The sequence below is a fragment of the Cynocephalus volans genome, chromosome 9, assembly GCF_027409185.1.
Source record: "Cynocephalus volans isolate mCynVol1 chromosome 9, mCynVol1.pri, whole genome shotgun sequence".
NCBI classification, from domain to species: Eukaryota; Metazoa; Chordata; class Mammalia; order Dermoptera; family Cynocephalidae; genus Cynocephalus; species Cynocephalus volans.
The window spans coordinates 61,276,718-61,292,395 of NC_084468.1; the positions used below are offsets into that span (position 1 = coordinate 61,276,718).

The following is a 15,678-nucleotide window of genomic DNA, read 5'->3' on the forward strand; positions in this document are numbered from 1 at the left end:
ATTTTTCATCCTGCCTTTTCCTACCTATTGCTGAGGCTAAGTTCTAGGGAACGTGGCCAAGAAGTCAGTGCCCTTTTTCTGCTTAGCTCCAGCACACAAGATGTAGGCTCAACCTGGGGCATGGCACTTCTGAGAATACTTGGTCCCTGATTGCTCTTGCTTTGGCTTGTGGTCAGGAACTCCAGAACAAGTGAGGCAAGCCAAGGAGGCCTGGGCTGATGACTTTCCCCTCCACTGAGTACTCAGCTCTGAATGAAACATGGCATTGTGCCAACCAGGGGGAATCACCAGAGCTGCGTCTCAGAGATTTTGCCTGGGGGGAGAAGCACACCCTAGAATAGAGAACTTTGAATCACCAAAGTTGCTGACTTCATTTACAATGAGTATGAAAAGTTTAAGCATAAGTCCTCTCTCAAAACAAACAAAAGAACGGTGGAGATTGTGGGCGATATAGTCTAAACTGTAGGGTGCCTAGTTTTCTAGAAAGAAATACAGATAGAGACACTGTGAGAAGCCATCCTGGGGCCAGAACAAATCTCAAACACTGACCTCAGGAGCTATCACTTCAAATTAGCCTAAATTTGACAGGTTCAGTTTATGGAGCAATTTATGCCATGGACATATTTGAAAACCATAGAGCAATTAGTAGCAATTAATGAAGATTCACAGCTGAGACTTTACACTTTCTATTTTACCGTTACATTCTTAGGAGGAAACATAGGAGTGATCTTCATGACCTCAGATTTGATGATGAATTCTTAGATATGATACAAAAAGCATGAATAACAAAAGAAAAAAATAGGTAAATGGACTTCATCAAAATGAAAGCTTTTGTGCGTCACAAGATACTATCAAGAAAAGTGAAAAGTCAATACACAGAATGGGAGAAAATATTTGCAAATCATACACCTAAACAGCTTTTCATATCGAGAATACATAGAGAACTCTTATAGTTCAATAATACAAACACAAATAAACCCTTTGAAAAACGGGCAAAGGGTCCAAATTGACATATCTTTAAGGTATATACAAATGGCCAATAAGCACAGGAGAGCTTGACCTCATTAGTCATCAGGGAGGTGAAAACTAAAACTGTAATGAGATACCACTTCATACTCTCTAGGATGGCTACACTCTCAAAATCATGTAATAATAAATATTAATGAGAAAGCAAATAAATTAGAATCTGCATAAACTGCTGGTTCGAATGTAAACTAGTGCAGCCACTTTGAAAAAGTGTAGAAGTTCCTCAAATAGTAAAACTTGTGAAGAACGTGTTAAATCTTTGGGTTCTAAAAATGTTGACTGACACAATAACTCAGAGGAAGAAATAAAATAACAAGCATCATCATTTTTAAAATAATTCTCCCAGATTTGCAGTCATTTGGCATAAACATAGTAACACATTGCTCATAACATTTTCTGTTATACTGTTGATTCCAGTAATTTGACAAGCATTAATAAACCATTCCTGTATTTATTCAAACACATTTTTATTGATCAAGGCATTTTTCTAAGTATTGGAGGTAAAGTATCAAAACATGAACAAAAATATTCGCCATTATGGAGCATAATTCTAGTGGGATAGAATGGATAGTAATTAGGTTTTAGTAAGCAGTTATATGTTAGGTAGTGATGATTATTTTCCGATATAAAAGTTTTCAGTAGAACCTCTTTATGCAGATAATTTATACCTGGAGAAACCTGATAAACTTCAGTAAGAGGTAGAACAGCTATGAAATAAAGAAAAGTACACATTTAACAGCATATGAAACATCAGGGAATAACTATGTAAAAAGTTAGATGAAGCACCTTTTTTTTTTTTTTTTGGCTAACAGTAAAGAAAACAATTACCTTTTTAAAAATTACCTTTTCCCTCTACTTCATCTCTTATGTTGTCTTCATGATGTATTACCTAAAATGTGAACAATGCTTAAGAATTTACATTAGCTTTTTCAAGGGGTGGTTAGATATGGAAGGATTGTTATTACATATACATGGAATTCTTACTAAGAGGATTACTGATTCATAGCATAATCTGAGAAATGGTGAGAATTTATTTTTATACAGATTTTTTTTTTCTTTATCAACTCATGATTTGGGTTATTCTTAAATTTATACAAGGTTATCAAATTTCAATAAAATCAATTTGCATGTAAATAAAATTGTAAATGGACTAGCAAAAAAATTCTCTATATAGACATTTAATAGTAATATTTCTGTTTCTATACTACAGCTATTATGGTCTAAATATTCTTTGCTCAGCAACTTGGACTGACCAGATTAATTAGTTAAAGTGGTTTTTCCCAGGAAAAGAATCAATGCCATTGCAAATCATCAGTAGACCCATGTATATACTAATAAAAACCCCACTAACATGTGCTGGGAGCTTAACATATGCTATACATTATGCTTAACGCTTTACATAGATTTCTCAATCTTTACAACAGCCAATAAAGTGTACCATCCTCTGCTTTTACAGATTAGAAAACTAAGCTTTAGAGTTTTCTAGTAAGTAAAGTATGAATTAAAATTAAGCATTTTGATCCAGAGCCTACTCCTAAACTAGTACTCTGTCATTGGCAAATAAGCAATGACTATAAATGGAATATATATTTTCTATCTCTTTTTGGTTGTACCATTTTATTTTTTTATTGAGACCTAATTGATTATATATATTTGTGGGGTACAGAGTTGAATATCAATTCTCGTGTACAATGTGTGATGATCAAGTCAGGATAATTAGCATATTCATCATTATGAAACAATCATTTTTTTGTGTTGAGGAAATTCAATCTCTTTTCTAGTCATTTAATAAGAGGCAGTAAATTAATATAAATTATATATGGAATATATATTTTCCATACTACTATTTTAAAATTATAATTAGATACTCATCTGATTAATGAAATGCATATTAATTTAAAAGGACTGAATGAAGGATAGTTATGGGTGGATGACAATAAATTTTTTGATAGTAAACAAGGGTCTGCATACTTGAAAAAAATGGGAGCCACAAAAGTAGAAGCTGGCATTACTGATTTTGAGGTCATTGTTTCAGAATGTAAAACTACTGGGAATATTCATATAGAAATGCTTTTCGTGGCTATAGTTTCACCATAACTGGCCATCTTAGCTATGTAAGCTTTTCGTCTTAAAAGTAATAGAGAAATCAAAGCACTGTAACAGAAATATCAACTCAAATCAGCTGCAAAATGAAAATGAATGAATTCTGAAATCTTTCCATATGATAGGAGCAACTCTTTATACTCGATTGAGTGTAAGCTGAAAACTCGTTTTCTTATTTTATTGTCTTCCTGTTTCTGTTTGTCATTCTGTGTCTTAAATACACTAACAAAATCATAAACATATACATTATTAGGAGAATATGTTTGTGGAGAAGCTACATAGCTTTGTGATTACGCTAAACTTGTGTATCACTTTCTGCTTTTGAACTGGGCAGAGCAGAACATAATATTTCTCAAAACCAAAAAAACAAAAAACTATGTGCATATGTTTCTGAGCTAAAATACTGCTTCTTTTCAAATATATCTTTCATGTTAACCTTGGTTAAAGAAAAATCACTGATTCGTTATGTGAAATTTCCATGTTTGTTCTGTAAGTAGGTTGATTAAACCTACGGATATTAGTCTGCCTTTTGTCTTTCTCATCTGTTATTGAGACATGATTGAGGCTGATTGCCTGTATAACGTGTGTTTTATAAAGTATGATAAAATGTTTAGTTCACTGTTACTTGATAGTGAGGAGTCATAGATCTACATATTTAGTAAGTGAGATGACATGTTTTTACATTCTATCCTATTAAGAATTAAACTATAGGCAGCATTGTTCATTCATTCATTTATTCTTTCCCTCATTTATTCAGCACTTACTATGATAAATATGGCAGACCCTTGGCTTCATGCACTTTACAGACTGTGATATTATTATGTATTTAATGGGGTCTGTAGTAGGCCTGACTAGTGTTTACCAGAATTTTCAGATTTCCTTTCCTCATGGGAACATGGCTTGCCTTGGACACTTCTCTGCCTTACCTTACCTTTTCTTAACCTACCACTCCCACCCCCAAACATTGGTGTAGAAACCTGGTGTGAACAGGTGTAACCTGATGGCATGTCACTTCAATTGCATTGGGGTTCTCATTTTCTGCCTCAGGGCTTCTCTGCCACATCTGCATGGGATATCTGATGTATGTTCAAAGCTGGAAGGATGAGAGAGATAACACGTGTGAAGCAAGCCTAGACAATGGGGACAGGGGTTAATATATGTATTAGTCCATTTCTATTGTTTATAATGAAATACATGGAACTGGGTAATTGGTAAGAAAACAAAATTTATTACATACAGTTTTAGATGCTGGAGAGTCCAAAGTCCAGGAGACGCATCTGGTGAGGGTCTTCTTTGGTGGTGGCTTTACAGCAATGCAGGAGTCTCATGTGGCAGAAAAGGGTAGAGAAGAGAGAGAGAGAGGCTCTCATGTTCTCTCCTTTTAAAGCCCTCAGAACCACGCCCCTGACCACCATTATTAATCCATTCACTATGGCAGGGTCCTACAATCTAATCACTTCTTCAAGGCCCCACCTTTTAATCATCACAATAAGATTTCCCACTGTCTCAACACTGTCACAGTGGGGGCCAAGTTTCTAATACCTGGACCTTTGGGTCTACAATGTAAACTTCAATGAGTTTGGTGCGGGAGGATGTTCAATCTACAGCAGTAGGTAAGTACTACTCTTTTCCATCCACAGGCAGAGAATTTTGAGGATCTAAATGGTTCCTCTGAGGGAACCATCCTGAAGGGTGAGCATGGCCCTACATAAAATATATGTATGCAAGCCCTGTCTCAGTCTCTACTTCTAGGGTAATCCCAGGCTAGGATAGTTGGTACTAACAGACCGCAAGATGAAACTCTGGAACTAGTAATTAACTGTTCCACAGTGATCAGACCTCACTGTAGTGGTAGGTGGTAGGTTGATGGTAACCCTCGGCATGCAGCAGCATCAGTATATCAGGACTCTAACTGATGATGGACTGGGAAGAGGTGCATGAGATAATGAGTTACTGGCTTATGCAGTAACAGTAGCACTGTACTCATTACTATGTAGCAGTAATAACTGTGGATCTGGCTTGGTTTTTTTAACCTTGAAAGTTAACTGGCTTTAGAAACTTTGAAAAAGAAATGACAGGCTCAATTTTGCCAATTATCAATTCATACCATGCTGTGAAGTTCAAAAAGCCTCCATGGCAGTGCTTAAAGAGGGTCATATCACCTGTAGTCATTAAACCACCACTGTCCTGTCCTAAGGTTATGTCAACTCTCCTATTCTTTGTGACAATATCGTCTTCGAGATCCTGAGTTTCTTGATATTCTGTAGTATATCATGCTGGTTCACTATATTATTGTCATCAGGCAAATTGGACATGTTAAACTGGAATTAGTATGTACTCTGATGTCTCATTAGGACATATGAATAGCAGAGGGTGAGGGATAAACTCCAGGAAGTTTGAAAGGACTGTCACATAGGTAAAGTTTTTAGGAGTCCTATAGAAAAGGGATTCAGCACATGTTAAGCCTGTTTGGACTTTGGAGATGGCATATAATCCACTTAGGAATACTTTTCTGATCCATTTATTAGTGACTTGAAAGTCATCAAGATTTGAATGGGGCTTAGAACAAGCAATGCCTTTGGAAAGAAGTCAGTTTACTAGCACACCACTGGTTTGGGGGTTGTAATTAAGAATGCAGTACACACATACATTAAACTGATGGTTGTTATACTGTGCTATGTAGTACTGTCCTCAGTAACTAGAACATGTGAGTATGGAAACCAAAGTTTGCAGGAAAGATTGGCCCCTCTCACCATTGCTCCAGGTGACCATCTTTTGGAATTGTGCTTCCTATCCCTTGGTTTTGCTGGAATAGAGGCCCTGGTTCCCATCAGGGATTTACTTCTATCAGAGGGCATAGTAAGGATCTTAATGACCTAAAGCCCCACTACCACCTCATCATTTTAACTTGTAATGCTGCTGAGCCATTAAACAAATAAAAGAGTTACAGTATGGGTGGGGATGATTTATTCCAATTACTTATGATAGTAAGCATAACCTAGCCCATTCTGGCAAATATAGTTTAAATAACAATTAGTGAAATGGCACTATATGAAGAAGGAATGTAACAGCACTAGTATATCTTATATTAATCCATTTTTGCTGCTTGTAACAGAATACCTGAAACTGGGTAATTTTTAAAGAAGTGAAATTTATTTCTTACATCTGAAGGCTGAGAAGTCCACAGTCTTGTGGACTTCTTGGTGGTGATGACTCTACACAACAATGCAGGATTTCACATAGCAAGAATGGGCTGAGCAAGAGAGAGTTAAAATTCTCACTAGCTCTCCTTACTAAACCACCAGAGCCATGCCTATAATAACTCATTACTCTGGGAATGGATTAATCCATTCAGGAAGGCATAGTCTTCATATTCAATCACCTCTCAAAGGCCCAACCTTTCCAATACCATAATTGGATTTCCCACCGCCTTATGCTGTTACAATGGAGATCAGGTTTCCAATATATGAACTTTTGGGGGACACAAGTAACCTACAGCACTGTATTCTGCCCCTGCCCCCGCCCTCAAATTTCATATCCTTCTCACAGGTAAATACATTCATTCCATCCCCAAAGTCTTGTTTCAGCTCAAAAGTCCAGTCTCATCTATGAAATCAGACAAGTTATCTGCTTCCAAGATACAATGGGGGACATGCATAAGACAGAAATTCTCATTCCAAAATGGATAAATGAGCCAAAGGGGTAACAGGTCCCCCAAATGTCTGAAACCCAGCGGGGTAGACATCAAATCTCAAAGATGGCTAACCTACCTTGACTCCATGTTCAGCATCTTCTGCACACTGGTGTAGGGGTTAGGACTCCAAGTCCTTAGTCAGCCCCGCTCCTATGGCTTTCCTGGGCTCAGTGCATGCATCCAGTCTTCCAGGCTGGTGTTCCACTCTGATAGCTCTGCAATTCTGGGGTCTCTATGGTAGTCCCACTCCCACAGCTCTACTAGGTATGGCCCTAGTGGGGGTTCTCTGCTGCAAATTTGACCGCATATTTCTGTTCTAGTGAAGGCTCTCCAGGGTGACTCCACCCCTGTGACAGATCTCTTCCTGGGTCCCCAAGCTTTTCCATGCATTCTCTGAAATCAGTGTAAAGCCTGCCAGGCCTCCATAGCTCTGGTATTCTGTGTGACTGCAGACATACCATGCGGACACTGAGAAGGCTTTTGGCTTGAATCTTCCCACACCCGGGGCCAATTTAGCCATGGCTGGAGGAGTCCATGTGTGATAAGCAGCATCCTGAGGTGGCCCTGGGCATTGAACCCATGAAGGACTCCCTGGGTCTGTTCTCTAAAACCGTTATGTCTCCTTAGGCCTCTGGGTCTGTGATGGGAGGGGCAGCCTCAAAGATCTCTGAAATGCCATTGTGGTCTTTCTTCCATTCTCTTCATGATCCCTTTCTTCTGCACTAATCTTCTTAGCAGAAGGTCACTGGGCTATACCCTTTGTTTCCTTTCTGAAAGACACCTTTGCATTCTTACATGGCCAGGCTGAGAGTTTTCCAATTTTTTACCTTCTGCTTCCCTTTTAATTATAAATTCTGCCTTTACGTCATGCCTTTGCTGTCATAAATCAGCATAGGCTGCAAGAAGTATCCATGTGGCTGCTTGAATGCTTTTTTGCTTAAAATTTTTTTCCACTAAATACCCTGGTTCATCACTTTTAAGTTCCACAGTCCATAATACTTTGGGGCATGAACAGAATGCACTCACAATTTTTGCAACTCTATAACAAGGGTGACCCTTGTTCTAGTTCCCAATAGCTCTTCTTTTTCTCCATCTGAGTCCTCCTCAGAATGGCCTTTACTGTCCATATTTCTATCAGCACTCTGATCATCATGACTGAACCAGTCTCTAAGATCTTTCAAACTTTTCCCAATCATCTTGTCTTCTAAGCCCTCACCAGAATCTAGGCTTTCTCTAACCTGCACCTCCAAATTCTTCCAGCCTCTGTCCATCACCTAGTTCCAAAGCTGCTTCCACATTTTCAGGTGTTCATTATAAGCAACACCTTACTTCTTGGTACCAGTTTTCTGTATTAGCCCATTTCTGTTGCTAATCATAATGCCTCAAACTGGGTAATTTGTGAAGAAATTAATTTATTTCTTAAATATTTCCCCACAGTCCAGGGAGCACATTTGATGAAGGCTTTCTTGGTGGTGGCGACTCTTCACAGCAATGCAGGTGCAATGAATTGAATGCCCCCCAAACTCACTGAAGTTTGAATTGTTCCCCCAAGTTTTATGTGTTAGAAACTTGTCCCCACTGTGACTTTTGGGAGGGTGTGAAATCCTATGTGATGATTGAAAAGTGGGGCCTTGAAGAGGTGATTGGACTGTAGGACCATGCCATAGTAAATAAATTAATAATGGTGGTCAGGAGCGTGGTTCTGAGGGCTTTAAAAGGAGAGTACGTGAGAGTGTCTCTCTGCTCTGCTATTTTCTGCCATGTCAGACCCCTGCATTGCTGTAAAGCCACTGCCAAAGACTCTCACCAGATGTGTTTCCTAGACTTTTGGTCTTCTCAGCCTCTAAAACTGTAAGCAGTAAACTTTGATTTCTTTATAACATACATAAGACCATGTATTTTGTTATAAGCAAAAGAAATGGACTAATATAGCAGGCTTTCGCATGATGAGATGGGCTGAGCAAGAGACAGTTAACCTTCTCACTAACTCTCCTTCTAAAGCAATCATAACCACACCCATGACCAACCATTAAACCATCCACCCATTACTTCATAAATTAATCAATCCATTTACTAGGGCAGGGTCCTCAGATCTAATCACTACCTAAAGGCCCCACCTTTCAAATACCATAATTGGGTTTCCCACCCTCTTACCACTGTTACACTGGAGATCAAGTTTCCAATACATGAACTTTTGGGGGACACATTTAACCCATAGCAGTTCTTTCTCCATCCTTATCTCCACCTCTAGGAAATATAGGTATAATTTTTTTTTTCTAAGTAATAGACTTTATTTTTACAGCAGTTGTAGGTTTACAGAGAAATTGAGCAGAAAATACATATACAAGTAGTTTCCATACCCCATCCCCAACACACACACAGAGTTTCTCCTAGTATTAACATGTTACATTAGTGGGGTACATTTGTAACAGTTAGGCACCAATTTGATATATCATTACTCAATTTTATATATTAAGGTTCTCTCTTCATGTTGTACCATTCTATGGGTTTTGCCAAATGCATGTCATGTATTTACCATCATGGTAGCATACAAAATTAACATCCTAAACATCCTCTGTGCTCCACCTATTCATCTCTTTCTCCTTCCCTCCGTTCTCTCCTGAAAACCTAGTAACTACGGATTTTTTTCCACTACCTCAAACATTAATCTTCTTTTGTGTGTTGGAAACATTCAAAATTCTGTCTTCTAGCTAATTCAAAGTATACAGTAAATTGTTGTTAATTATAGTCACCCTACAGTGCTGTAGAACACTAAATATTATTCTTCCTCCCTAGCTGTACTTTTGTTTCTTTAATTTTCCCCTCTATTATGAGTTATTACAAATATGTTGAAAAGGTACAGAAAATAATGTAATTAAAATCCACATATATGTCACATAAAAATACAATTGAAGCACTTCTCCTAATCTAATCACATTCTCCAACCTCCTTCCCTGAGGTAAACAATAGCCTATTTTTTTTTTTTTTGCTTTTCTTTTCACTCCAATGAATGTATTAATATTTTTATTCTAAATGAGTGATTCATGAAACAACATTTAATATTGTTTTGCATGCTTCTATGCTTTACATACAATGCTATCAACATTACATGCTACTGTTTGCAACTTGCTGTTTCTTCCCTGGAAATAATGTTTTCGAGATATTCTACTTCATTCATTTTCACAGGTATGTAATATTTAATTGCATGGATATGCTGTACTTTTCTAAATTCATTCTCCTGTTGATAGACATATAGGTTGTTTATAGAACTGAGACATGATCTAAGCTGTTCTTATACCTTCCTCTCCTGCTCCTGCAGGAAAGTAAAAAGCTTTGCAGTTTATGCCCATTAAGGAGGATTAAACTGTTGTTTACTTTTGTGGAGCCGGATGGCTGTTGGGGTCTTAGTGAGTGGGAGGCAAGGAAGAGAGAAGGCTTGATAAGAACCATTAAAAGTCTCTCTGCATTAACTGGTTTGTGGGGTTTAAAAATGGATGCATATTTTAGGAGAATACTTAGCCAAATAAAATATCAGGGGAAACTTTCTTCTACTTGTTGTTTTCATGAGGCACAGTCTATATTTTTTTAGAGGGTTCAAAGCTCTAAGAGCCAGATATCTGTCATATGGGTGTGAAACAGTGCTTTTACTTTCCATTCAAGATAGCATTACATAATTATCCAACACTACTCCCACCGAGTACTCAGGGCTCTGTTGTAAACTCTTTGTTCAAATTGTTTCAATGCATTCAGCATAATTGGAAAGTCTTATCCCTTTCCACCTGTTTCAGCAGAAAAAAAATGGAAGTAAAAGGTTTTGTATTTCATCAGACTTTCTGGACATGGTTTGGTCTGTGCATCTTGTCAAGAAGTGAACAGTCTTCCTCTTATACCCACACTGGCAGGATTGACTTCTGCTGCTTTTGTTTTTTCTTACCTGGGATGTTACAGGTGAGCTTCACGTGTTTGGTAAGATATCTGACAAGGGAGCAAGCATGGAGATATTCCCATAATATAATGCAAGATATAAGGACTGGAGACTACCTCGTATACTTTCCTCCTCTCTCTTTGGTATTCCCTACATAAATGATCTCCTGGGAATAAAAGGACCAAAGTCTTGCTGGAACCTTCACTCCCAGTTCATCAAGTCCATAAACACATAGATGAAGCCATTTGTCATATGGCAAATGGCCAACGAGTTCTCACTTCCCACCCCTACTTCCTTCTTTCTTCTCATTGTCCTAAGTCCCCAGGAAACTTAAAAACTGTTTATTCTCTTTACACACAAGCTAAATGTAAGAAAAACAGAAAAGTAATGTATTTTGAGAAGTCAGGAGGAGGAGGTGGAGGAAATAATTTCTGGGCTTATAATAGAGGAGATATAAAGGAATGTCAATAGATATTTTTATGAGGGGGAACCCTCGTAAACTCAGAAAGGTCTGCTTCTATTAAGTACCCCAGGGAGACAGCAAAACCTCAGATAGGATTGAAAGCTGCTTACCAGGCACCTGAATCCCCTACTTGGCAATGATCACTGTATCCGAAATGCCTGATAAGACAGCAGTGTTCCCTGCTTTATAGTGAACACGGGGCTTATCAAGTGTGGGCTGATGAGAGGTCCTTATGAATCTTTTAGAGTAAATAAAATCCAAGAGCTCTTAAATAACCATAGAGGAGAATCTGAAAAGAAAATGACATTGAATTTCTTGCTGCTCAATAGTGTAGAGATTCAGAACAGATTTAATTAGATTTAGAGAAATAAAGAAATATATCAGCTCTTGTCTCTGAGAGTTGAAGGATAAATTTAATGCCTGCTATATTTGAAAAAAAAAATAGTAAACATTTCAATAAAAGGCTGAATATGAACTCTGAAGCTATTATACACTAAAACAAATGGGCTTAACTCTACTAGACTCTAGCTAATCGATCAGATTTGGCACAGCATCTGATGATAATAGTGCCCAGCATATAGTAGATTATATAATTAATAAAAGACATAGGCAACTCCTGTAATTTCTACTTCCAAGGTCATTATAATAATAATGGAAGTAACTAACTTTTATTCATCTTTTGCTCTGTGCCAAGGATGCTTATAATCACTTTACGTTAATTATCTCATTTATTCCTCACAGAACTGTTAAGAGAAACAGTGTATTAATATTCTAGTCTTACAGAAGAGAAAACTGAGGCTCTGAGAGGATAGGAAACTTGCCCGTCTCTAATCCATTTACTCCCCTCGATATCCTTTGCCACCACCTTAATCTGGGCCTAGTCATTTCATACTTTGATTACTACAATTGCCTCCTAAAGGATTCCCTGTATGAGGGATCTTCAAAAAGTTCATGGAAAGATTGTATTACCTTTTAATTCCATTTTCCATGAACTTTTTGAAGTACTCTTGTATAATCTCTTGCCCTTCTTTCTATTTCCCACAGGACACCCAGAGAAAAGTTTTAGAAAGTGCATTGGATTCTATCCCTTTCCTAATCCTACAGGGACTTCCCACTGCCATCCTGTTACTGTGGTGCTGGACTCTGCTTATAATCCCCAGTGTCATCTTGTAGCATGCTTCTCTTTCTTGCCACTTTTCAGCTGCACTGGTCTTTTGATTCTGGAAACACTGTTTCAGGATGTTTGCACATACTATTTTCTCAGTTTATCTTTCCATTCTGGTTAGGATTAGGTTCAGCAGCAATTGACAGAAAACTCCAACTAACAGTGGCTTAAACTAGATAGACGTTTATTTCTCTCACTTTAATATCTGGTAGGTAGTCAATGGCTTCGTGGTATCAGGGTTTGGATTCCTTCTATCTTGCTATTCTGCTGTGTGTGGCCTCCCTTCATAATCCAAGGTGGCATCCTATGTTCCTGATAGCAAGAAGAATGAAGGGACACAGGAAAAGGTATGAGCTGCTGTCCCTTAAAGAAGGTTTTAGACATTCCCGAAGGATAGTTCTGCGTCCAAGCCATCAGCTGCTGGAGCTTAATCTCATGGCCATGTTAAACTGTGAAGGAGGTCATTTTCCTTTCTTGGGGTTCATAAAATACTTGATTGTTGCTTAGATAGAACAAAATATTAAATTATGGTTATACTTAACAATGATAAATATTTTCTTCACAACTGCAAATTTATTCCCTACTGCTTTGTTTCAACCATGGTTTTTGGCCGATGCAGTAACTTCTCATTTCAAAGACAATTCAAGTATAATCTTTAAAAAGACACTTTATATAGTAATTAAACTTAACATATATAATGTTAGCAATACACATGACTCAATTGGTATAACAGCAGTATGAACAGATTTGATGAAGTTAGCATGTATGCAGGCAAGGACACTATTTTCTACCTGCTGCCTGGCTAATAATCAGGATTATTACAGCCATGCTATCCCAATTTTATAAATGTTAAAATGTGAAAAATGGGGCACTTTATTAATTTTTTATTGCCTTCCACTCCTTAGGAGAATACAAACTTCTTGAACACAAAGCCTTTGCTTTATTTACTATTTTATCTCTAGTACCTGGAAAATTGTCTAGAGTGTTTATGTTCAATAAATGCCAAACTTGTTTAAAAAGTAAGTGAAAGACTGAATTATTTCCCATGGTAACCTAAGTTTACCAGATGAAGGGTTGAGAGCTCAGAATGTTAACTCAATCAAGGAGCAGCTGAAATCAACACCAATTGAAGGCATAATTTTAGTTACCAGGCAGGCCTCTAATGAGAGCCAGAGACTCAGCACAAGATCTTGAAATGAAGATGTTACTCGCAAGGAAGTTCCCCTCACTATGCCTGGGTACAAAAGGCACAATGACAACTCATTTGGGTACTGTTGGAGAAACATAATTTAAAAAATCTCCTCCCAACCCAGAAAACTTCTCCACAAAGATAGAAGAGAAAGAAAACAATTTCATTATTGAATAAGCATTGTACCAGAATGTGATACACAACAGACAACCCACTGAAGTGACTGAAAAGACATAAAGAAATCTCAGCCTCTTATGTACATAGCCGAGTAGATATAGCCATTACATATATGTTCTCCAAATAAGCAAGAACTAGTCCAAAGAAATGGTACCATTTATCACACATAGTTCATCTTAACTTTACCTAGTAATTGGGGTGACCATCTATGTCAGCTTATTGGTTTTATCTAAAGGAAAAAATAAACTTCTCGTATTTTTTATGATAGGAGGTAGTTTTGGAGCAAGATATCCAGTGAAGTTATGGTTATACCCTCTCACAGAAACTGTGAGATAGGAGTGCTATCTATTTTGATGATTATATTTAAAGAGATGGTTCCCAGGTTCTTGAAAAATACATTTCTGAGTTGTAAAGCTGGCAAAAGGCTAACTTAACTTTTTAAAAGATTTATATACATTTCAAAGAGACAGAACTTACTATTACAAATTTTCTAAAGTAAATGTTCTAAGAAAAGAGTGGGAGGGGGTCTGTTCTTTTATTTTCAACAGGGAGAATGAAGCCTTTTATTCTTAATTTGTATTTGCTCTTACAGTACCTAAAGGCAAACAGAATAACATCTCATTTGAACCGTGGACCTGTCAGTGTGCAAACTGACACTGAGCAAAAATTGAATATTTATCATGTACCCAACACTGTGTACATGAACCAAAATACTGTATTCAAAAGAAGTCTCTAACAATCACCACCTTCAAGGAGTGTGACTTTCATCACTCTACAGTTAGTTCATTCATTCTGAGATGAAGTTGTGTGGATTTTGAGGTTTCCATAGGCCAAGGCAATAGGTCACATGAAGCAATAGTAGCTTGTTTCTGTCTGAATCCCATATTAACAATATTAAAGTCAATGTATCTTTTTTATTTATACATTTTGGCTTCTGCCTTCCTAGCACTTCTTAAAATTTATTAAAATTCTTGATTATTAGGAATAGACTTTAATGTCTAATACTAATGTATTTGATCTATCTGTGGTACCATATTTGTACCTAAAGAAAGAGACGTAAAGCCTTCTTATTTCTTTAGAATTTTTTGGTTTTTATTTTATATTATCTCCTTTCATTTTCCAGGAAGAAAAGTAAAATTTAAATATGAGGATCAAGTATAGAATTACTATTTCTTATCTGTGATAATTATACAGTGAGCAATAAAAGTACCACTATTGCAGGAAAGATGCATTATTATTGGATATATTTATTATTTGTGAACATGAATGTCACAGCCAGCTTGCATAACTCTATTCCTAAATATTACTTAGTAACAGGCTCTGGAACCAAGTGAGAACATGGGTGAGGATCTGAGGATTATTCTTCTGTAAGGATGTATTTGAAGAGGTTGTCTGTATGTGAGAGCAGTAAGATCAAAGGTGAATAAAAATGACCTGCCACAGCCCAAAGTCTAAAAATACAATGCACGACCAGAGTCTTTTGAGAACCATGGCAGCGATGATCAGTGCTGACTGCATAGTAGAATCAATCATGCCTGTGCCTCACCCCAGATGAGTAAATCAGTCACTTCAGGGGTAGAGCTCAGGTACTGGTGTTTTCTTTTTGGTCCCATCTCCTCACCTCCTATTCCCTCCCCTCTCTTTCTTTTGATTAAAAGTCCCCATGTGAGTCTAATATGAAGCAGAGTTGAGAAACACTCAGCTAGGGTGGGAAAAATAGAAAACTGGTGTCCATGCAGAGAAAAGATGAAGGAAGAACAGCAATAAACAATGTCCAAATATAGACAGGAATTGAAATGTTGCTGTTCTAAAATATTCATAAGTCCTTATGGCTTGAAGAAGTGTTCATGACAGAAGGATAAATAAAATGATTGATCATATTCAAGGAACATATGAAAACCCCTTTTCAATCTTAAAGTCTCAAGGTATTTTTGAA

At 37.3% G+C, this 15,678-nt stretch overlaps 1 protein-coding gene across 1 annotated transcript in view; it reads right to left on the reverse strand.

The window, feature by feature from the left end:
• GC (GC vitamin D binding protein) overlaps positions 1-7,343 on the reverse strand; it is a 50,237-nt gene extending 42,894 nt beyond the window's left edge. The window contains exon 1 of the mRNA XM_063107450.1: positions 7,282-7,343. Coding sequence (XP_062963520.1) covers positions 7,282-7,343 — 62 coding nt within the window. The remainder of the gene's footprint in view (positions 1-7,281) is intronic.
• Between the last annotated feature and the right edge of the window lie 8,335 nt (positions 7,344-15,678).